The following is a 24,000-nucleotide window of genomic DNA, read 5'->3' as shown; positions in this document are numbered from 1 at the left end:
TATACTTGTTTATTAAAGATTTGTTTTTCTTATCAGTGTTACGCTTTTTGATAATCTCTGAATATTACTTTGGTTTTTCTAGGCAATGCAAGAATGGAATATAAATATAATAATTTTAAATTTTATAAATATTATTAATCTTTCTCTGTTTTTCTCTTTTTTTAATGAACATATATATATAAAATATTGTCATTACCAAGTCGCCACTGGATTGTGGATTTTACAAGTATTCAAAATATTAATGGAATAATATCTTATCCCATGCATTTTATTAATTTGCAATTTCATGAATATTGGATAGCATTTAAAAATCAATAGTAGGTATAGCATTGGATAATATGTAAAATAGCATCACTTTTAAGGTATTTTCTTTTACTCTTAAAAAATTGCCTTTTTCTCTTTTAAGGATGTCTCGGATGGAGAGAGATATAACAATGAAAAGACATTTGATAGAGGACTTGAAATTTCGACAGAAAGTAAATTTGGAAAGTAATGAGGGTATTAATGAAATGCTAGAAAATCTTGAAAAAAAGGTATCAATTTTTATTCATTGACACTAAAAATATCACTTGCCCATGTATTTACTTTCTTAATGCAAATATTCAATCTTAAAATTTATAGTAAACATTTATAAAATACATGTGTATTGTTACATAATTACATTATTTGCTCTGAAACTACATTATGTGTTTTAAAATTCAAGACTCCAAAATTCACATATAACATAGCCATACATCTTTTATATATTTGTAAATATACCATGAGAAGATAAAGTTTGTTTTTAAAAATCTTTAATAGTTCTGGGATACATAATTCCATTTTCTTCAACATTTTCTTTTATTTAAAAGTACTATTTATAATGATCAAATCATGCATATATTTTAAATGAAAAATATTATAATCTGTAACTACCAGAAGTTCTTTAAAAAGTGTCCTCACCACAATTTTTTTCTTTTTTTATTAAAGTATAGTTGATTTACAATATTTCTTCAATTTCTATTGTATAGCAGTCACCATGATTTTTTTAAGTGTCCTTTTTCCTTGTATGCACTTAACTCAGTGTACTTAGGTAGAGTCGTAGTTAAAATAGTTGTATAATATTTGATCCCAGAGTAGAAATCAGCAATTTGCTGACTAAGAGATATTTTTTGTTTAAAAAATTTTAAAAGGTGCTATTTACACAACTCATAAAGCAGCTTGTACTTTGGCATTCACTAAATGTCATCCACTCCACAGAGAGCATCTCCCTTACTCTCCTTGTTGGAGATAAAAATGTAAGTAATGCTCGGATGGATTTAAGAGAGAAGATTTTACATAAGCAAGACAAATGCATACATATTTCCTTTCTGTTTCTCCTCCACACACACCCCCTATGAATTATAACAACTTCCTCTGGGTTTTTTCAATGCTATTCTTTAAATTTTGCTCATTTTTTTAAACTTCAATAATCATTTCAGATACAGTCTTATAATATTTGTGTAAGTAATCATATATCTTTAGTATCATTAAACTAAAAAAGAAAAGGTATTTTCTTCTGCTCTTCTATGAAATGTATTACAAATATGTTGTATTACTTATTTAACTTTATTCTAAAAAGTACATGTTGTACTGATCTTGAAGAAAACAAACAAAAGTTATCTATGACTTGGCTTATTTAAGAATCAAAACCAACCATCTTCTGCTTAAGGAAGTTTAGGCTAGTAATTAATGTAGTTAAAATTCACATTACATTATTTGGTGAAAGACCACACATACCAATATTCATAATGTTTTGTGCAGTTTGGGGGTTTTTCTTTCTTTCTTTTCTTTTTATGACCACAACTGCAGCATATGGAAGTTCCCAGACTAGGGGCTAAATCAGAGCTGCAGCTGCCAGCCTATGCCACAGCCTCAGCAATGCAGGAGCAGGATCCAAGCTGTGTCTGTAACTTACACCACAACTCACAGCCAGATCCTTAACCCACTGAGCAAGGCCAGGGATCAAACCCACATCCTCAGGGATACTAGTCAGGTTTGTTACCACTGAGCCACAGCGGGAACTCCCAGGGGTTTTTCTATTGATTAAAGAATTGTTAGTGCTATTCATAGTATGAGTTCTATAAATCTTTTACTTGAATTTGCTGTCATTTATGAAAAAATAAACTAGGCTTATTCATGTATTCATTTGGTTTCCATTGATAAAACATAATATAGAGCAAGCATGATTTTACCAATAATAATTATCTTTATGCTTTTTTTGTAGGTGAAGACATTAACTGAAGAGTGTTCCAACAAGAAGGTATCAATTGATTCACTAAAGCAAAGACTTAGTGTTGCTGTGAAAGAGAAGTCACAGTATGAACAGATGTATCAGAGAACTAAAGAGGAGCTAGAAAAAAAGGTATGATTTAGGACATTTTAGCTTAGAGGGGGAATGTAACAATCAATGTCTTTTTCATTTTTAAAGTTGTCGTTTTTTTTCTCCCCAAAACTACTATGAGCTACTTAAATGTTTCAGATAACTGCAAAGAACATTTATATTGCTACATAAAACACGCTAAGAATGTGTTTACTATTAAAGGTACTGCTGTATTAGAGAAACATTTTCTAATAAATAAAAATGATTATTAAGAAGTGGCATTTATATAAGTGGATATAAATTTTTAGGTCCACCTAAACTTATAAACTAATTAAATATTTCCCTTTGATATATGAAATCATTTGGTCTAAAATAGATTCCATATCTTTAATGATATATAATTTTTTTAAAGCATAGATTTATTTTGGCAATAAATGTATGATAATGTGTGCTCAGGATATTCATTGAAAATGAACAAAAACTGCTGTCAATTTTACTCAAATAAAAATAAATACAAGATATATAGAGTAAGGAAACCCTTTTTTTAAAATAAATTGTATTGGAGTATAGTTGCCTTAAAAGTTGTGTTAGTTTCAGGTATAGAGCAAAGTAAATCAATCATACATATACACATATCCAGTCCTTTTCAGATTCTTTTCCCTTATAGTGAAACTCTTTTTTTATCTGACATCTCTAACTTCCAAATATGTTTCAGAAACTTTTTTTTTTTTATTCTGTGGTTACTGATCTTTTGCAGGATCTCAGGCTTACTTTCCTCGTATCAAAAATAAATGAGACTGAATCTGCAATGGCAGAAATTGAAACAGCAGCATCGAAGCATCTTCAGAGATTTGCAATGCAAAGTGAGCAGGCCCTAGAAGCTGCACAGAAGAAACTGCTGTTAGCCAATGAGAAAGTGGAAGAGTTCACCATATTTGTGAAGGTGTGAATTCCTTACTAATTTGTACTTTACTTCAGGCAGAGTAGGCAGTGGCTGACTTCAGATGATTTGGAGAGTGCCTGAAAGTTTCTTTCTGCTTTCCTAAACCACAGAGCATCTTCCCCTACCCTACTTGCCACATTCTTCAAATTCTCTCTATAAAAGGTTTGTTTTTATAACTTGAGTTTTAAAATTTCTACTCTATTATTAATTCTTTTCTTAATGTCAGTTTAGTTATGAAATTGTGTCAATCACATGATCAAGACAGGTTTTAAGACAAAAGATTTGAGTCTTTTCCATTCCAAAAATCATCCAAACAAGAACAACCAGAAACCTGCTCCCTCATCATTGAAGTTAGGAGACACTGAACCCCAGTCTATGACCTTTCAGATACGGAATGCATAGAGGAATGGTAAATGATTTAGCAGGAAAAAGGAAGACCAACTGAAGTGCCTGCCAAGGGTGTACCATCTAGAAATAATCTGACCACTGAAGAATCCCAGAAAGGCTCAGGCATAACTGCAGAAGGAACCACCAAAGCTGGGGGTAGTGGGGGAGGGGAGGATACTAGGCTAAAATGGCTACTTTGTTTGAAAGTCTTTGTAAGGAGTTTTAGACCTCTGGTCAGTCCTTCTGCTCTGCACAGTCAGCCGGTATTCCTCCCTTAACTGTTCTGGCAAAGCACAGGGAAGCAGTTCTGGTTTCAGACAGGAGGTGCTGAGGGCTGGGAACCTGGTGATTGCTCCTTTCTTTTTAATCCCATTGTGAGTTGTTTAAACCTGTTTCATGACTTTTATTCTGCCTTGTTTTATCATCTGCAAACAATCTGTTGCCATTATATTTATGATGGGTTCCTTCAGGTCAAGGGCAATGTTTGATTTTTTTCTTTTTTCTAAATAGCTTTTCTGAGATAGGATTCATACAGCACACGTATTTTATTCATTTAAATAGTACAATTCAATAGTTTTTATTTTATTTATTTATTTGTCTTTTTGCCTTTTCTAGGGTTGCACCTGCTGCATATGGAGGTTCCCAGGCTAGGGGTCTAATTGGAGCTGTAGCCACCGGCCTACGCCAAAGCCATAGCAACACGGGATCCAGCTGCAACCTACACCACAGCCCAAGGCAACACCAGATCCTTAACCCACTAAGCAAGGCCAGGGATCAAACCCTCAACCTCATGGTTCCTAGTCAGATTCATTAACCACTGAGCCACAACAGGAACTCCTCATAGTTTTTAGTATATTCACAGGTGTGTGCAACCATCATCACAGTCACAGACAATATTTTGTTAATCTCTACCTCCCAACATGTGCCATAGTGGCTTGCAAAGAGTTGGCATGCAGTAATGATCACTAGCTAATCAAATTGAATTTATATTAGGAATATGAAATTTTAATAATAGTTTAATATTAGTTTAATAATTGGCCTTTAGAAATAAGAACTAAGACAATTTGACCACTGTGAGAAAATAACTCTTTACTTTTCCCCTTTTCTCCTGAAAGCCCAGCTTTCTTTTTTTTTTTTTTAACTAGTCTGTTGAGTTTAGGTTCCTCCTGCTACTTATTCCTTCAGATGGCATTCATTATTGAAAACTGGATTATCACAACAGTAGAAATTTACCTAAAGATATATTTTTAATTTATAGAATCTTTGTAAAATCAAGGTTTAAGTGTCCTTCTATGAATTAAAATAACATCATCACCCACTCCCTTCTTTCTCAGATAACCCTCAACTAGACTTGCTTTACATATATATATAATTATTGTGTATATATATTAATGTATTAGTGTTGTCAAATCAGTTATCCCCCCGAGTATTGATCTTATTTATAAGAAATAACATTCCTGGGCTTATAGACTGAATATAAGATGACAGATAACTGGATCTTATATGTAATGCTATATTCTTTATTCCTCTAAAAATAGGAGCTTACATTTATGCCTGTGTTAGAACAAACTCCTTACTTTGTTTCTTTGGAGAACATAGATTCTTGAGAGAATTCTCATTTTAAAAATATCTACAAATGATCTCTTTCAATGAAGATTTCAAATAGTGTAAAGTCAGACCAATAATGCTTGCCTCAGAGGACTCTAAATGATTGCAGAGTATTAATTTAAATTTAGTATTTTAATCATAATTTACTTTTTCCAGATTCAAAATGTCATTCCTCCTAAATGCTTGTTGAGAATCTCACTGCTTAACTTATGATAAGTACTCTCATTGAATGTTGTCATAAGTTTACTCATGATGTAGAGCCATTTTTGTTTTGTTTATGAAGTCTTTTGGCTTCATAAACATTTGTTTTCTTATTTTATATTAAGTTTAAAGTTGTATTTGTTGCATTATTAGCCAATATATAAAATATCAAATACATAATTATAAGATTTATTATGATGCTAATTATGTTTCCTGAAATAGTCTTTGAATCTGTCCTTTATAAAAATAAGAATTGGAAGTTCCTGTTGTGGCTCAGTGGGTTAAGAACTTGACATAGGAGTTACTGTTGTGCTCAGTGGTAACGAACCCAACTAGTATCCATGAGAACATGGGTTCAATCCCTGGCCTCACTCAGTGGATTAAGGATCTGAGGTTCCTGCAAGCTGTAGCACAAGTCGCAGATGTGGCTCAGCTCTGGGGTTGCCCTGGCTGTGATGTAGGGCTGCAGCTGCAGCTCCAATTCAACCCCTAGCCTGGAAACTCCATATGCTGCAGGTGTGGCTGTAAAAAGAAAAACAAATTTTAAATAAAAATAAAAATTGATAACCAGAAGTTTTTAAAATAGAAATGAATTTTATGATTAAATATATGATTATTATAGACTTGATAAAGTTTTGTGACCTTCATTATATATAATGGATATACATCTTTATTTTTTATTTTTATTTTTTATTTTATTGATTTTATCTTATATTGGAATATATTTGATTTACAATGTTTTTAGTTTCAGATATATAGCAAAGTGATTCTATATATGTATATATATATGTATATATATATATATATCAGATTCTTTCCCCATATAGGAGGAAATTTATTTATATTTATGTTCAGATTGTTTCCCCACATAAGTTATTATAGAATATTGAGTTCCCTGTTCTATATAGTAGGTCCTTGTTGATTATTCTGTATATCTTAGTGTGTATGTTAATCCCAAACTCCTGATTTATTCCCTGCCCCCATCTTTCCACTTTGGTTACTGTAAGTTTGCTTTATAAATCTATGAGTCTATTTCCATTTTAATAAGTTTCTATTTAAGTTTATTTCTTTAGATTCCACATACAAGTGATATCATATGGTATTTGTTCTTCTCTTGCTGATTTACTTCACTTAATATGATCATCTCTAGGTCCATCTATGTTGCTACAAATGGCATTATTTCATTCTTTTTTATGGCTGAGTAATATCCCATTATATATATGTACCACATCTTCTTTATCCATTCTTCCATCAATGGACATTTATGTGGCTTCCCTTTCTTAGCTATTGTAAATAGTGGTGCAGTGAATAGGGGTGCATGTATCTTTTCAAATTATGGTTTTCTCTATTTATATGTCTAGGAGTAAGTTTGCGGGGTCATTTGGTAGCTCTGTTTTTAGTTTTTTAAAGAAACCTCCATATTAGTCTCCATAGTGCTTGTACCAATATACATTCCCATGAGCAGTGTAGGAGGGTTCCCTTTTCTCCACACCCTTTCCAGCCTTTGTTGTTTGTAGACTTTTTGATGATGGTCATTCTGATTGTAGGAGGTGATACCTTGTTATTTTGATTTTCACTTCTCTAATTATTAGCGATGTTGAACATCTTTTCATGTGCTTTTTGTTCATCTGTCTTATCTTCTTTGGAAAAATGTCTGTTTAGACCTTCTGCCCACTTTTTGATTGGGTTGTTTGGGATTTTTTGGTAATGAGCTGCATGAGCTGTTTGTATATTTTGGTAATTAATCCCTTATTGGTTGCATCATTTGCAGATATTTTCTCTATAATGAGTGTACTTCTTCACCTAAAATAGTTTAGCAAAAATTATCTTTTAAAAAATAAGGAGTTCTCTGGTGGCTCAGTAGGTTAAGGATTTAGCATTGTCACTGATGTGGCTTGGATCAGTGCTGTGGCATGAATTTGATCCCTGGCCCAGGAATTTACACAGCCACAGGAACAGCTAAAAATAATTATCTTTTATAAAACAAACTTTTTACTTATGTGTAAGAATATAAATAGTATTTAATGATATGTGGATGCCTAATCTCTAGTTGCTCAAGGGTGACATATCAGTCCTTCATATTTTTCACCAACAATGATATAGGGTGTAGATGTCCTAGGAGATAAACTCAGGATTACCATGGTTTCATGACTTTTTAGTTTGAGTAACATATTAAAGATTCTATAGTGGAGAATGCTAACCGATATGGATGAAGTATTTTTAGTACTCTTTCAGAACTTTTCCCTGTTGTTTCAGTTTGGTACTTAGATTGCCTGCTTTAGAATCAACAGATTCTGTTACATTTAAATGAAATGCATAATTCTGGGCATTATGGAATCAAAATCACGGTTGGGGTGAGGCCCAGTTATCTGCATTTAACAACTTAACTAGGTGGTATTATGCATTAATACTGTTTTGAAAACAGTGATTTTTTTTTTTAAAGCCCAACATTGCTTTTATGGATTGAACTTATATAGCAAAATATACATCCATTTAGTATTTAATAGCACGCTTCACCACTTATGACTTTTTTTTAGGGCCACCCCTGAGGCATATGGAAGTTTCCAGACTAAGGGTCAAATCAGAGCTGCAGCTGACGGCTCACACCACAGCCATAGCAACACCAGATCCAAGCCACGTCTGCAGCCTACACCACAGCTCACGGCAACCCTGGATCCTTACCCCACTGAGTGAGGTCAGGGATTGAACCCGTAACCTCATGGATACTAGTCGGGTTCATTACCATTTAGCCATGATGGGAACTCCAGCACTCATGACTTCTAATGGTAATTTGACATTTGTTTTATTTGATTGTGTTTTGGGGTCAATATATGGTTGATATTGTTACCACTTCTGCTGCTTAATCCATTTCTTTAATAAAGGGCCACAAGCAAACTAATGCTTAGCTGGCAGAGACTGGATATTTGGTTCTGAGGAATGGGTTAGTATCATCCTTCTCCACCCGTGAGGCCTGGCCCCAGGATGGGGTGAAAATGTTCAGGAGATGCCACATGTGGCAGCGTACAAGTGACTTCCTAAATACTACTGAATTAGTATTTTTAAAAATTTAAGACCTTCCATGACTTGAAACTATCCTCTTTAGAGTCCAGTTTTTTTCTCACTACTCTTCAACTCTCACCCAGATAGTGTTCAGTCTTGCCTTTACTCAAGCTCTCCTTTTCCCTGACGTGTCCTTCCTGCTTTGCTCTTTGCTCTAAATCCTTCAGATTTAGCTCAGTGCCTTTTTCATGAGTCCTTTCCTTAACTCTGTGGTTAAGACCTTGCTTTGCCAGTCTGTGGTTCTCTTATCTCAGACAAGTGATCCTCTGTACCTCAGTTTCCCTATCTGTAGAATGAGTGTAATAATGGAACATACCTGAAGAGAAGATTTAAATAAGTTACCGTAGGTAAAGCTGAAAACATTGCCCAGTATACCCAAAGTGTTATCTGAGTGTCACCTTGTAGTACTAGTAGTAATAGTAGTAACAGTAGTAGCAGGTATCATGTATCTCCTGAATAATTATTGAGGATTAATTTTATATCTGCTTCAAGAATGATACTGGAGGAAGCTCCCATCAGGCTCAGTGGTAACAAACCCAGCTAGAATCCATGAGGACGTGGGTTCGATCCCTGGCCTCGCTCAGTGGGTTAAGGATCTGGTGTCGTGGTGAGCTGTGGTGTGGGTCACAGACCCAGCTCAGATGTGGTGTTGCTGTGGCTGTGGCATAGGCTAGTAGCTGCAGCTCTGATTCAACCCCTAGCCTGGGAACTTCCGTATGCCTCAAGTGCAGCCCTAAAAGACAAAGAAAAAAAAAAAGAATGATAGTAGACACGAAGTCACTTAATGAGCATAGTTAAAGAATGTACACAGTTCCTACATGGAACATTACATCACTAGGACTCATTCTGTGCAGAGCTCATGAGGCTATCTGGTACACAAAACTACTTACTAAATATTATTAGTAGTATTAATAGTAATAATGTTTGTTCTGGCTCTGTTGTGGAATCTGTGTTCCCCTTAGTCTTTTCATTTATTCATAGGGCACAGCTAGATTATAGAAGAGGTGGAATGGCCATCTGTTCTAGATCTAGTCTTGAATATGGAATTTTGCCCTGGAGTAAAATCAAATGCTTTGAGCATCTGGGCTGAATATATGTGGCAGACCTGAGGCTTTGAATTCTCCTAATAACTGAATAAAACACACAAGGGAAATTTCTAGAAGTATTTTCTCAGTTTGATTGAGCCTGATATAGGCTTGTTAATGTGCTTGTATGTGAGAGTCATATGCCCAATTCCGTCTTCTCAATGGCTTTTGTTAGCTGATAAATAAATACCAGCCAGAGAACAACATTTAGCCAGAAGCTTAAATCATTTAATTATCAATATGTACTTGCTAAGTAAGATTTAGTAAGATGTTTTAGGCATATAAATTTCTTACTTCTTTAATGAGAACCCATAGAGCAGTATAATTTGTTTTTAATATTTAATATGTACAATTGTTAAAACTTTGGTACTGATCTCTTAATTATGATTTTTTCTGTTTTTTCACAACTTTATTGAGATATGACATATAACATTGTATGAGATTAAGCTACACAATATTATGATTTAATACATTATATGTTATAAAAGGTTTACCACAATAAGATTAGTAAACACATCCTTCACCTCACATAATTGTCATTTTATTGTTATTGTTAATGAAAGGACATTTAACATCTACTCTCATAGAAACTTCCAAGTATACAATACAGTACTGTTAAGTATAGTCACTATGCCGTATACTAGATCCCTGGAACTTCTTGTAACCTGAAAGCTTGTACCATTTGACCAACATCTCATTTCTTCCACCCCTCAGCCCCTGGAAACTACTTTTCTACTCTCTGTTTCTGAATTTGGCTTTTTAAAATTCCATATATAGTGATGTCATCCAGTATTTGTCTTTTTCTGCCTGACTTAATTCATTTAGTATAATATTCTCAGGGTCCATCTATGTTGTCACAAATGGTAGGATTTCCTTATTTTTTATGGCTGAGTAATATTCCATTGTGTAAGGAAAAAAAATACATATATATATATATTCACAAACACATATATGTATCACATTTTCCTTATCCATACATTCATCTATCGATACTTAAGTTGTTTCCATATCTTGGCTATTGCAAATAATGGTGCAATGAACCTGGGAAAACATATATCTCTTTGAGATCCTGTTTTCATTTCCTTTGGTTACATACTTAGAAGTGGGATTGCTGGTAGTTCTCTTTTTAATTTTTGGAGGAACCTCTATACTGTTTTCCATAGTGGCTGTACCAATTTACATTCCCACCAACAGCATTTGTTATCTCTTGTCTGTTTGATAGTAGCTATTCTAACAAGTGTGAGGTGCTATCTTGTGGGTTTGCATTTCCCTGATGTTTAATGAGGTTGAGTACCTTTTCATGTACTTGTTGGCCATCTGCAAATGTTCATTGGGAAAATGTCTCTTAAGGTCCTTTGTCCATTTTAAATTGGGTTATTTGGGGATTTGTTACTGAGTCATATGAGTTGCATGTAGGTTGAAGTCAGGAGGCTTGATGCTCCTAACTTTGTTCTTTCTCAAGATTGCTTTAGCTATTCAGGGTCTTACATAGTTTCATACAAATTTGGTTTTTTTCTAAAATGCCATTGGAACTTTGATGGAGGTCACATTGAATCTCTAGATGGTTTTAGGTAGAATGGACATTTTAACATTATTTCATCAGTGAGCACAGGATATGTGTCTTCTTCAGTTTCTTTCATCAGTGTCTTATAGGTTTTGGTGTATAGATCTTTCACTTGTTTAAATTTATTCCTAAAATGTTATTTTGTTGAGTGCTACTGTAATTGGGATTGTTTTATTTTATTTCCTTTTCAGATGTTTTATTATCAGTGTATAGAAATTCAACTAATTTTTGTCTTTTGGTTTAGTATCCTGAAGATTGACTGAACTGGTTGATTACCAGCTTTTTCATGGTCATTAAGACTCTCTAAATAAAAGATCATGTCGTGAGCAAACAGAGACAATTTTATTTCTTTCTTTCTGATTTGAATCCTTTTTTTCTTGGCTATTTCCTTTAGTTAGGACTTCTAGTACTATGTTGAAGATGAGTGGTGAGAGTGGGCACCTCTCTCTTGTTCCAGATCTTAGAGGGAGAATTTCAGCCTTTCATTGTTGAATATGTTAGCTTGTGCTTGTATAATATGGCCTTTGTTAATATTTCAGTATATACTTACTATACCCAGTTTCTTGAGAATTTTATCATGAAAGGATATTAAATTTTGTCCACTTACTTTTCTCCATCTATTGAGATGATCATATGATTTTTATACTTAATTCTGCTAATGTAATACATCACATTTATTGATTTGTGTATGTTGACTCATCCTTGCATCCCAGGGATAAGTCCCACTTGACCATGGTGTATGATCCTTTTAACGTGTTGTTTAATTCAGTTTGCTAGAATTTGCAGCGTTTCTACGTCTATATTCATCAGGGATATTGGCCCATAGTTTTCTTGTAGTGTCCTTATCTGGTCTTGGTATCATTAGCTTAAAATGAGTGGGAAGTATTCTCTCTTTTTACATTCTTTGGAAGAGTTTGATGAGGACTGACATTAGTTTTTCTTTAATTGTTTGGTAGTATTCACCAGTGAAGCCATCAAGTCATTGACTTTTCTTTGTTGGAAGGTGTTTGACTGCTAATTTAATTTCCTTACTCATTATTGGTCTGTTTGAATTCTCTGTCTTTTCATGATTCAGTCTTAGTGGGTTGTATGTTCTGGGAACTTAACCACTTCTCGGTTGTCAAATTTGTTGGCATATAATTTTCATGGTAGCCTCTTAGAATCCTTTATATTTCTGTAGTATTGGTTGTAACGTCTTCTCTTTCATTTCTAATTTTTTTCATTTGAGTCCTCTCTTTTTTTCTTGGTTAAGTTTATCCATTTTGTTTATCTCTTTAAAAAACAAACAAAAACAACAACAAAAAATAGCTCTTGGTTTCACTGATCTTTTTTTTTTTTTTTTTTGTCTTTTCTAGGGCCGCACCCATGGCATATGGAGATTCCCAGGCTAGGGATCCAGTCAGAACTATAGCCACCAGCCTACACCAGAGCCGCAGCAATGCCAGATCCTAGCCGCGTCTGTGACCTACACCAGAGCTCACGGCAACGCCAGATCCTTAACCCACTGAGCAAGGCCAGGGATCAAACCCACACCTCATGGTTCCTAGTTGGATTCGTTAAACACTGAGCCACGACGGGAACTCCTCACTGATCTTTTGTATTGTCTTTTTGTCTCACTTATTTCCAGTCTGTTCTTTGTTATTTCCTTCCTTCTACTAACTTTGGGCTTAATTTGTTCTTTTTCTAGTTCCTTGAAGTGTTAAGTTAGATTATTTTTTGAGATCTTTCTTTTTTGCTTACAATGTAGGCTTTTTTTGTTTTTTTGTTTTTGTTTTTGTTTTTTTGCTTAATGTAGGGTCCTACATGGCAGTGGAGGACAGTGACGAGAGTTGGCATGAAGTGCTTAGGTGGAGAGGCTAGCTGCAGGTGGCTCAGTGGTGCAGGCCAGTGAAGGAGACAGGGCCAGATCTCAGCCCACAAAAAGCTGTGGGGGCCTGGGCTGTTGACATGCAGTCCTCCGGCTACAGGGTCTCACCGTAGGCACGTGCATGTCATTGGAAGCCAGTGACAGGAGTCAGGCCAGTGGTGAACAGGTACTAGGCTGAAGTAGTTAGCCCCAAACACATGTTTAGCAGTGGGGATCAGCTACAGAGGTGTAGGCTGCTGTCTTGCACTTGTGCAGCAGCAAGAGGCCAGACTGGCTTCCAGTGCAGATCATGAGGTCCAGTTGGGGGCAAGGAGGGACTCAGGCAGGTGGCATCTGTGATGGTGGAAAGCCATTGGCCATATCTGCAGGGGGTTCATGGTAGCTATCCTGGCGATTGGTTTCTTCAGGTGACAGCTGTTGGGATTCTACCCAGAGCAGGCTACTGTGAGCCATAGCTGCTCCTGCTACATAGCTGGTATTGGTAGCCCAGCCATTCTTCCTTGTTCCAGGCTGTACATGTCCCAGCTTTATCAGTCTCTGGGTGCTGTGAAACTGAAGTAGATCCTTCATGTGGTGATGCGAAAGACTGAGGAAGCTTATTGCTCACCCCATTCTCTCTTTCCCAGTGAAGGGACTCTTTTGAACCAGGGAGTTCCCAACCAGCACTGCCATGAGGGATAGGATGATACAGGCAAGACAAGGCTGTCTTTGCTCTCCTTTGTGTGCAGTTATTCTCAGGATTTTTTGTACCACTGTGTTGCTGAAGTTTCTCAAGTGGACTCCTGTGCTCTTTCAGAGCATTTTTGGTTTGTGCGTCACTGTTTAAGTGTTGATATTTGTAGGCAGGTGGAGGCTGGGTCAACCACTCTACCATTTTGGTGACATCATTTCCTAATTATGGTTTGTAAACAGTTCTATGATAAATCCAATTTGAATTAACTCTTTCTGTCCTATCATGTATGAAAGATAAATGACAGCTGTTTGAAAAGTTTTTAATAAAAATACATTATGAAGTGGGTGAACTTTAAAATATGTAAACTCTAGGAGTTTCCATTGTGGCTCAGGGGTTAACAAACCCAACTAGTATCCATGAGGACATGGGTTCGATCCCTGGCCTTGCTCAGTGGGTTAAGGATCCAGCATTGCTGTGATCCTGTGTTGCTGTGGCTATGGCGTAGGCCAGCACCTACAGCTCCAATTCAGTCTGTAGCCTGGAAACCTCCATATGCCGCAAGTGCAGCCCTAAAAAGACAAAATGTGTATATATATATACATATATATGTATATATATATACACACACACACATATACACACACATATATATACACATATATATTAAAAAGTATGTAAATTCTATCTTAATAAAGCTGTTTTAAAAAAATAAAAAATAAAAAATAAAAAAAAAAAAAAAGGAGTTCCCGTCGTGGCGCAGTGGTTAACGAATCCGACTAGGAACCATGAGGTTGCGGGTTCGGTCCCTGCCCTTGCTCAGTGGGTTAACGATCTGGCGTTGCCGTGAGCTGTGGTGTAGGTTGCAGACGCGGCTCGGATCCCGCGTTGCTGTGGCTCTGGCGTAGGCCTGTGGCTACAGCTCCGATTCAACCCCTAGCCTGGGAACCTCCATATGCCGCGGGAGCGGCCCAAGAAATAGCAACAACAACAACAAAAAGACAAAAGACAAAAAAAAAAATAAAATAAATAAAAAAAAAAAAATAAATAAATAAAGACATTACTTCTCCAAGAAACCATAATGGGAGGGGGTGACTCCACAGTGTTTGGGTAGCCAATAATAACCTGCATCATAATAAGCTAATAGTATTGAAAATCTAATCTGGCCATTATGATTCAGTGAAACACATTTTTTTGTAGTTAGTAAAAGTAGTAAATTCAGATAAAGACCCATTGATAAAGACAGAAAACTAGATCTAATAAGATTGGAATGAAATAGCTTGCTGTCTTTCACTCTAACACTATTGCCAGCTGCTTACAATAAATTGTGATAATGAAAAATATACTTACTTTAAGTTGAGAGGTACAACCATGAAAGTACTCTTATTTTGAAAATATACTCATATATAAAGACAAATTCCTAGCCCATGATACACTAAGAAGTTTAAAAAGGCTGCCATAAATTTTTAGAAATTCAGTTAACATTTATTGAATGTTTATTTTATGCCATACAGTGGTTTTACTTACCTTGACAATTAAGTGATAGCCAAGGACTATTATTCTATTTATACAAATAGAGTGAGACTTTTTTAAGCTTCTCATATTTTTAACATTGAAGTATTCAGAGAGCTTTGCACAACTGGGGAGTTTCAAAATTGCTTAGAGAAGAACTGAGCACATTTTGAATGGTGAGAGAGGGCAATTTTTTTTTTCTTTTTAGGGCTGGACCCGTGGCATATGGAGGTTCCCAGGCTAAGGGTCGGATAGGAGTTACAGCTGCTGCCCTATGCCACAGCCACAGCAATGTGGGATCCTTCACCCACTGAGCAAGGCCAGAGATCGAACCCGCAACATCATGGTTCCTAGTCAGATTCGTTTCCACTGCGCCATGATGGGAACTCCAAGAGAAGGCAATTTTGTAATGGATGGAAGGGAAGTAAAGATAAAATCGTACCTGAAGTACCTGGAGCTGAAAACAGGCTGATTTGCTGAGAGAGAGACAGAGATAGTAAAGTTGAGACCCAGTGTAAAAACGTAAGGCAAGTATGGTAATATGAAAACAACTTAACTTGGGTATATGGGTGGAAATTAAAATATTTCAGTAAACTTAGTGCAATGTGACTCAACTATGTATCTGAATGGTATGATTTGGAAGGTAAGAGGAATATTAAAGCATCATGAAATATATTTCAACCAAATAACATTTTTAATAATAAAAGTATTTTTTTTCCAAATATGCCTGTGTTGCTTTTAGCCAGATAATGGCATCATTGCTAACACTAATATATTTCCTATTTGTAAAATGGCAGTTCAAAGTATTTTGAATTAGGAAAATTGAAAGAAGTAAAAGGATTGAAGCAATATTGATGATATGAATATTTATACAGAATTACTGCTTTTAAATTAGTACATTCTTTATCCATTCTAATATTCCTCCCTTTTTTCCTACCAAATTCTGTAATTTAAAATTGTAATATTTTTAAAAATTTATATGTAGTTGACATATTACATTATATTTGATTGGGATATACCACAATGATTCAATATATGTATATACAGCAAAATGATCACTGTAATAAGTCTAGTTAAGTCGTCATCATCACATATAAATACAGTTTTTTTCTTGTGAAAAGAAACATTAATAAGGGCATATGAAGTGAAAGTATACAAGGGACCTTATGTAACAGCACTGCTCATTGTATTATGTAATGTTGGTTGGTTCTACTTCATTTTGATGCTTTTTTTTTTTTGTCTTTTGTCTTTTGTCTTTTTAGGGCTGCACCCGCGGCATATGGAGGTTCCCAGGCTAGGGGTCGAATCGGCGCTATAGCCGCCGGCCTACGCCACAGCAACTCGGGATCGAAGCTGTGTCTGCGACCTACACCACAGCTCATGGCAACACCAGATCCTTAACCCACTGAGCGAGGCCAGGGATGGAACCCTCAACCTCATGGTTTCTAGTCAGATTCATTTCTGCTGTGTCACGACGGGAACTCCTGGTGCCTCTTTTTAATGACACTCATGGTCCAGGTGGAGGGGTGGATCCTGGAAACCCAATGTTATTCAACCCTATTTATAAATGCTCTTGGGATGCATAAAATTAAGAAATTATTGAAATAGACCATAGAAACCCATTAGAACATATAATCACTCACCCAAATCCATTTATACCTCATTGTAGAAGGTTAGTCACACTAGCATGTGGTTCACAGTCTTTTTCTCCAACCCAATTCTGTTATGATTTGGATACTTCATATCCATGTAGGTCATCTAAAACCCTAGACTCTCACTTCTTCACCATATTCAGTTCCAGTGATTAATCTCATGGTTGTATCTCTGATCCTTGGTTCTCAGCTAAAGAAGCATCACCCCTACTATGGAGCATTTGGAAATATGTGAGTCAGAGTTGTCACACTGACAAGGAGATGCTACTGATACTCAGTGCCTGTTAGCCAGAGATTCTAAACATTCTGCATTGTGAAGCTGAGTCCCACACAGTAAAAAACTGCCAACTCCAAAATATCCCAAGTGTTACTATTAACTCTTGGCCTTGCCATTATTAACAACTGCATCAACTCCATAATCTCAGTTTCCAACATCTTACTCTCTTACCTCCATATCTTTTTGTACTTACACTCCAACAATTCTCTGACATGATCACAGCTTGAAATTCATTGACCTTACTACTTTTCACTAATTATTACTGCCCTCCTTCCTGTTATGCTTTCACTTCCCTCATCATGCAGCAAGGACTCCACATTCTGTCATGGTCACTTTTTGACAAATATCCTCATATTCTTCATCTGTCCCTCTGTCACATTCACATGGAAAAAAAAATCCATGTCTAGTTCGTTTTGAATCTCTATCCACTTTTCATTTGTATCCAAGCAGCTGAATGTCTCTAAAGAAAAACACAAATATACTGATTGATCTTAATTTAAATTCATAACCAAGAACTTTTGGTGAAATCCCAGCACCCTGTGTTTAAATACTTTCCCAGTGCATTCCACCCTCAAGTTTCCCAAGCAGTCCTTTGTCCTATCTTCTAAACCTCCAGCATCCAATCCCAGCTTCTTAGCTCCTTAATCTCAGCTTCTTATTTCATTGAGAAAGCAGAAGCAATCTGAAGAAAATGTTCTCTTTTTTCATCATTACCAAGCTGGCAGCCCACCAGAATCTGTGCTCCCCCTTAGCCTCACTTCCATTTTTTGTCTTGGAATTTTTTACACCAGTCACCCAGGTGGTAAGGCCCCAATCCTGGAGTCCTCCTCGTCATTTCTCTTTCTCTCACATTGCATTTCTAGTCCCTCATCAAATCCTATGGGCTTATTATTTGAAAATAGATAGAGAATTCTGCTGCCTCTCACCACTGCTACTGTCCAGGTTAACATAATCTCCTGCTTGTTCCTCGGCATTACTTTCCTAGCTAATCTCCCTCTTCAGTTCTTGCTCCAGATAATCATTGTTGGTGAGAATGGTTGTTTTAAAACCAGAAACATATCCTGTCACTCCCTTGCTCAGATTTGTCTCATGATTTTTCATTACATGATAGAATGAAAAGTCTTCACTGCCCTACCAGGTTTCCATGATCAGTCTTGTTACTTCAGTGACTTCACATGTCAGCTTACTTATTCCTTTTTATCCTGACTTTCTTGCTGCTCCTTGAATACTGCAGACCCTATTCTTAAAGTCTTTACTGTTTTCCTCTGTGTATTCAAATAGCTTATCTTTTCATTTCTTCAGGTCTTTCTACCCAAATAGGACTCTGTCAGTCTTTAGAACATATGGAACAAAGAAGCTAGTAACACCTACAGTTAAATCTAAATAATTCTTGACTTTAATGATTATGGTACCAGAAGTTGGGAGTTAGGGGGTGATTGGAAGAGTTAACATTCTGTTTTGCTTTGGTGGAACATAAGGAGAATGAGAGACTCTAGATTTTGGTTCAAAACATAATATTAATTTACTCACATTAAATTAATTAAATTAAATATTTAAGTTATATTAAATAAATGTTCAAAGATTTTAAAGATGACCACAAGAATGTGAATTGAGTATTTAATTTTCAGAGAATTAGAGAAAATGAAAAAGAATAAAGTAAATTCAACACAAGCTGGAAAGAAGAATGAAAGGAAAGGGAGGGAGAAAGGAAAAAATAGAACAAAGGAAGGGAACAGTAAATAAGATACATGGTAAATAAAAAAAATCCAAGCACACCAGTAATCACAATATATGTAATAAATATATGTAGTATATTTTTAAAGAGAGACTGTGAGATTATGAAGAAGATACATCTAAAACATAATGATCCAAAAGCTTAAAAAATAAAAGAATAAAATCATAGCCTACAGCTAGCTTGTATCAGCTTGTGGGAATCAATTTTGTATATCTCTTTCCAGCATCATGTTCGTATCAGTTGCTTGAAATCAATCATGGTGCAAGTACCTATACTATAGAAATTGACAAACATTACAAGTCATAGCTGTCCCCTGCAAAAGAGCTGCTTTACCAGCACACAATTGAATATATTCCAGGCAAATACTAACAAGAATATGTAGCAATATTATATTGAGGCAAATTAAAGAAAAAAATCATTAATAAGGATAAAGAGGGCAATTGATAAAAATGGATAGTTTGCAAAGAAAATATAATATTCATGAATTTTTATGTACCTGACAACATGTTAAGTAAAAATTGGTGAAAATACAAAAGGAAATCAATGAATCCACAATTGTATTTACTGTCTTCTATATTTAATCTGTATTATCAGAAATCAACAATTCAAACAGAAAGTATGAGCAAGGCTGCTTTCTTTTCCAACCCACATGGAACATTCACAGAAATTACTTATGTCTTAAGCTACAACATTCAACAAGTCAAAAAAGCAAAGATCATTTATTTAGACTGTGTACCCTGAGTATGGTGTAATATAACTGATTTTACAAAATAAGTGGCCAAATGTTTCTAGCTGCTTAAAAATTCTAAACTCATCTCTGTGATTTTGGGTTAAGGAGGACATAAAAATTGAGTTTATGAACTGTTTCAAAATGAACTACAGTGAAATATCAAAACCTTTGGAATTCAGCCAAAATTTAACTTTCAAGATGCTAGAAAAAGGAAACAGTAAACTCAAAGATAAATTTTTAAATGGCTCTAATTAAAGAAAAAAATCCATAAACTGTAAAACAGTTTCTCTTCTCCTCCCCCAAAATGAATTGAGCATATACACTAAACTGTGATTGTCAATTATATGTTTATGGACCTAGAATTTAATAGAATCAAATCATAAACTATTAAAACTAACCAAATAATTCAGCAACAAGTTCAGAAATGGTCAACAGGCAAAATAAAGTAGATTTTACAAGTAAATGTTGAAATGCTATTTTAAAGTTTCTGTTTACAGTGATAAAAACTAATAAATACCTGAGAATAAACTTTTCAAGAAATGGAAGAAACCTATAAAGTGTTCTATGAAACACTGAAAGGCCTAGAACTAAATAAATGAATAGATACAGTGTTTTTCTGAATGGGAAGAAATGATATTATAACTGTGAAAATTCATTTCATACCTAATCTAAATGCCAGTGCTGTCCAAGATATAAACTGGTTCCAAAATAAAACTAAAAGAGGGGGAATGAAGTGGATGAAGGAGAAGAATGGGCAGGAAGAGAGGAAAAATTTTGCTAGCAAACATCAAAACTTGCTATAAAGCTGTATTAAATAAAATGATATGATTAGTGCAGAAACAGATGCATAGAGTATTGGAACAGAAAAGAAAGCTCCAAAAACAAACTTATATAATGGAATTTAGAGCATAAATTTTGGATTTTGCATTTCAAATCATTATAAGGGAAAGTAGTCAATAATGGCATTGGAGAAATTGCTCTCAATTTAGAAAATAATAAGACAACTAGCTATACAATTCTCATATAACCCACAGATAAATATTATACATTGATATAAAATCCAAAAAGAAAAAAGAAAATGGTTAAAGCATTACAAAAATTTTTACAATCTTGAGATGAGAAAAAAGTCTGTTATCAAATGACAAAACCTAAAATCACAAAGGCCATAACTAAAAGCCATGATTATATAAAAACAATTAACTGTAGAGCAACGATGCTGTAAAAGACTGGTAACAATATGAGAGACTCTTTGCATAAGTGGGACAGATAAAACAATATCTAGACTATATAAAGGATTTCTGCAAATAAATGAATAAAAACAAATAGCCCAATAGAAACAAAGGCAAATAGTAAAAATAATCACAGAAGAAGAAACACAAATAGTACATAAATATATTGTAAACATTCTCAATCTCACTGGGAATCCAGGAAATTCAAAACAAAAATTAAACATACTTTCTTTGCTACTTGATATCAGATCAAAAAAACTATAAAAATGTATGAAATCTGTTAGTTCCTACGTGAGACAGTGAATTAAAGATCTGTCATTCCCACAAATGTGGCACAGGCCACAATCACAGCTCAGGTTTGATCCCTAGCCCAGGAACTCCCTGGTGCCATCATTGCTGCAAAGAAAAAAAAAAAAAAAAAAAGGTGTAAAATCCAAAATTGGCAAGAATCTATAGAAGAAAGAAGTAATCCCACATGCTTTTGAAGTGAATATAAACTGATACTGCATTTTAAAGAGTAACATGGCAGTTTCTTTCCTAATTTAAAATGTACACAGGATGGTGCTTTGAAAAGATCAGCTAAATTGATAAATCCCTAGCTAAAGTGATCAAAAGAAAAAAAATAAAATGAAAGGTGGGCTATCACTATAGATCCTAAAACATAGATAATAAGGAAATGTTATGAACAAATTTATACCAATAAATTTGACAATTTAGATGAATAAATTCCTTGAAAAGTACATTTTTACCTGTTACATAATTCATTGGTCATTTAAGCACTACTGCCACACATTTCAGATAGCATAGGCTTTGTTGTGGAAAAACCGAGAGGCAGAGAAGTAGTAGAATGCACACAGCCCCAGAACTTCCTTTATTCCACAGCAAAGACTGAATATGAATATTTGGTATGCACCATGGCCAAGTTTCCAGCCTAGGCCAGCAAGCTGGATGTGTGACAGCGTGCACTCCAAGAGGGAAGGGCCCTATCCCCAGTGCCTACATACTGGAGATCCTAGGTTGAGCACTGCCTACCAAGGCTTGACTCTTACACTTCAGACTCAGTGTAACTATTAAACTACCCTCAGTCCCTACTAAACTGCCAAGAAGAAAAGGAAAATGAGCTTCCAGAACTATTCAGAATCGATTCTTTTCATCAGAAAAACTGGCAAAAGATGGAATTGAAAATATGAGTAGCTCTTTATTAAAGAAATTGATTTTGTAAAATCTAAAACCTTCAAACATATAATACACGTACTCTCCCCAGATCCAGATCTTTTTGAGCAAACACTTGAGGAAAAATACAGCACTATCTTACAGAAACTTTTTCAGAAAATAGAAGAAGAGAAGAGAAGTCCCAACTCATTTTGTAAATCAGCATTGCCATAAAATCAAAACCTAATAAAAACATTATTTAAATAAATAGTCACATGCCACCATTTCACCATGAATATTGATATAAAAATCCTCAACTGTATATTGGCTCATTGAATCCAGCCTTATGTGAAAAGGATTTATATCATGAATAAGGTGATATTATTGTAGGAATAAAAGGTCATTCAAAAAATTTTTTAAAATCCATGTAATCCACCCTTTTCGGAGAATAAAAGGAGATTTCAAACAAATACCTCTTAAAATTCAGCACCTATTTATGGTAACGAAAACAACAACACTCAGAAAATTAAGGGTAGAAGGGAATTTGAGCAGTCTGTTAAAGGGTGTCTACAAAAAGTCCACAGCAAGCATCACACCTGATGGTAAGATATTAAACACTTTCTCCTTGAGATGAGGAACAAGGCAGAGTTGTTCACTCACCTCTTCTGCTTAGCATTCCAGCATTCAGTATTCCAGAAAAGGGGTGAAAAATATACAAAGACTGATAAGGAGTAATAATGCTTCTGGTTGCAGATTATATGATTCTTTTTTGTGTGTGTGTGGTAGAAAACATAACCTAAAATCTACCATCTTAACCATTTTTAAGTGTATAACTCAAAAGTGTTAAGTATATTCACATTGTTGTGAAAAAGACCTCCAGAACATTTTCATCTTGCAAATCTGGAACTCTGTACTGTTAAACAGCCCTTTTGTCCCATCCCCCTAGCCTCTGATAACCATCATCCACTTTCTGTCTACTAGATAACTCGTATAAGTGGAATCATACAGTGTTTGTCATTTTGTGACTGGCTTATTTTATTTAATGTAATGTCCTCAAGGCTTTCCTTTTTTTTTTTTTTTTTTTTAAGGGCCGCAGTTGTAGCATATGAAAATTCCCAAGCTAGGGGTTGCTTCAGTGTCAACACCAGATTCTTAACCTCCTGCACCAAGAGAGAACTCCTACTCATTTTACTTTTATTTCTTATAAAATGGAAACCAAATTCTCTTAAATTCATTTTAGCGTCTATATAAACTATCATGATTTTTCTTCATAAATCTATTAATAAAAATTCTTAATAAATTTCTTGGTATTGAGTTATCCTTCCATCTCTAGAATAAAGTCCACTTGGTGTAGTATATCATTATTATAATTTTTTTCACCTTTTTTTTGTTTTCCTTTAGGGCTGCACCTGCAGGTGTATGGAAGTTCCCAGGCTAGGGGTCTAATTGCAGCTATAGCTGCTGGCCTACACCACAACCACAGCAACTTTGGATCTGAGCCATGTCTGTGACTTACACTATAGCTCATTGGCAACACTGGATCCTTAACCCACTGAGTGAGGCCAGGGATTGAACCCGCATCTTTAGGGATACTAGTCAGGTTCGTTTCCACTGAGGCACAATGGGTACTCTAGGACTTCCTTCATTTTTAATGCTGAATAAGGTACCATTGTATGTATAGTCCACATTTTGTTTGTTCATCAGTGGACATTTGGGTTACTTTTACCTCTTGGCTATTGTGAACCATACTGTTATGTACCTAAGTGTGCAAATATCTGTTTAAGACCTTGCTTTCAGTTCTTTTGAATATACCCAGAAGTGAGATACCAGGACTGTATAGTAGTTCTTTTTTTTAATGAATTGAGATAGCTTCATACTGTTTTCCATAAACATTGCACCATTTTACAATCCTACCAACAGTATGCATAGGTTTCAATTTCACCACATCTTTGCCAACACTTGTTTTGTTTTGTCATAATAGCCATCCTAA

General features: G+C 35.1%; 1 protein-coding gene across 4 annotated transcripts in view; it reads left to right on the top strand.

The window, feature by feature from the left end:
• Nucleotides 1-24,000, top strand: part of CNTLN (centlein) — a 326,116-nt gene that overhangs the window by 281,699 nt on the left and 20,417 nt on the right. For all 4 annotated transcript variants that reach the window (XM_021063284.1, XM_021063278.1, XM_021063282.1 and 1 more), the window contains 3 exons: nucleotides 407-533; nucleotides 2,243-2,380; nucleotides 3,096-3,281. In XM_021063284.1, coding sequence (XP_020918943.1) covers nucleotides 407-533; nucleotides 2,243-2,380; nucleotides 3,096-3,281 — 451 coding nt within the window. The remainder of the gene's footprint in view (nucleotides 1-406; nucleotides 534-2,242; nucleotides 2,381-3,095; nucleotides 3,282-24,000) is intronic.

The sequence above is a fragment of the Sus scrofa genome, chromosome 1 (assembly GCF_000003025.6).
Source record: "Sus scrofa isolate TJ Tabasco breed Duroc chromosome 1, Sscrofa11.1, whole genome shotgun sequence".
NCBI lineage: Eukaryota > Metazoa > Chordata > Mammalia > Artiodactyla > Suidae > Sus > Sus scrofa.
The sequence above is the reverse complement of the archived record's forward strand: the minus strand, read 5'-3'. Positions and strand labels throughout refer to the sequence as shown.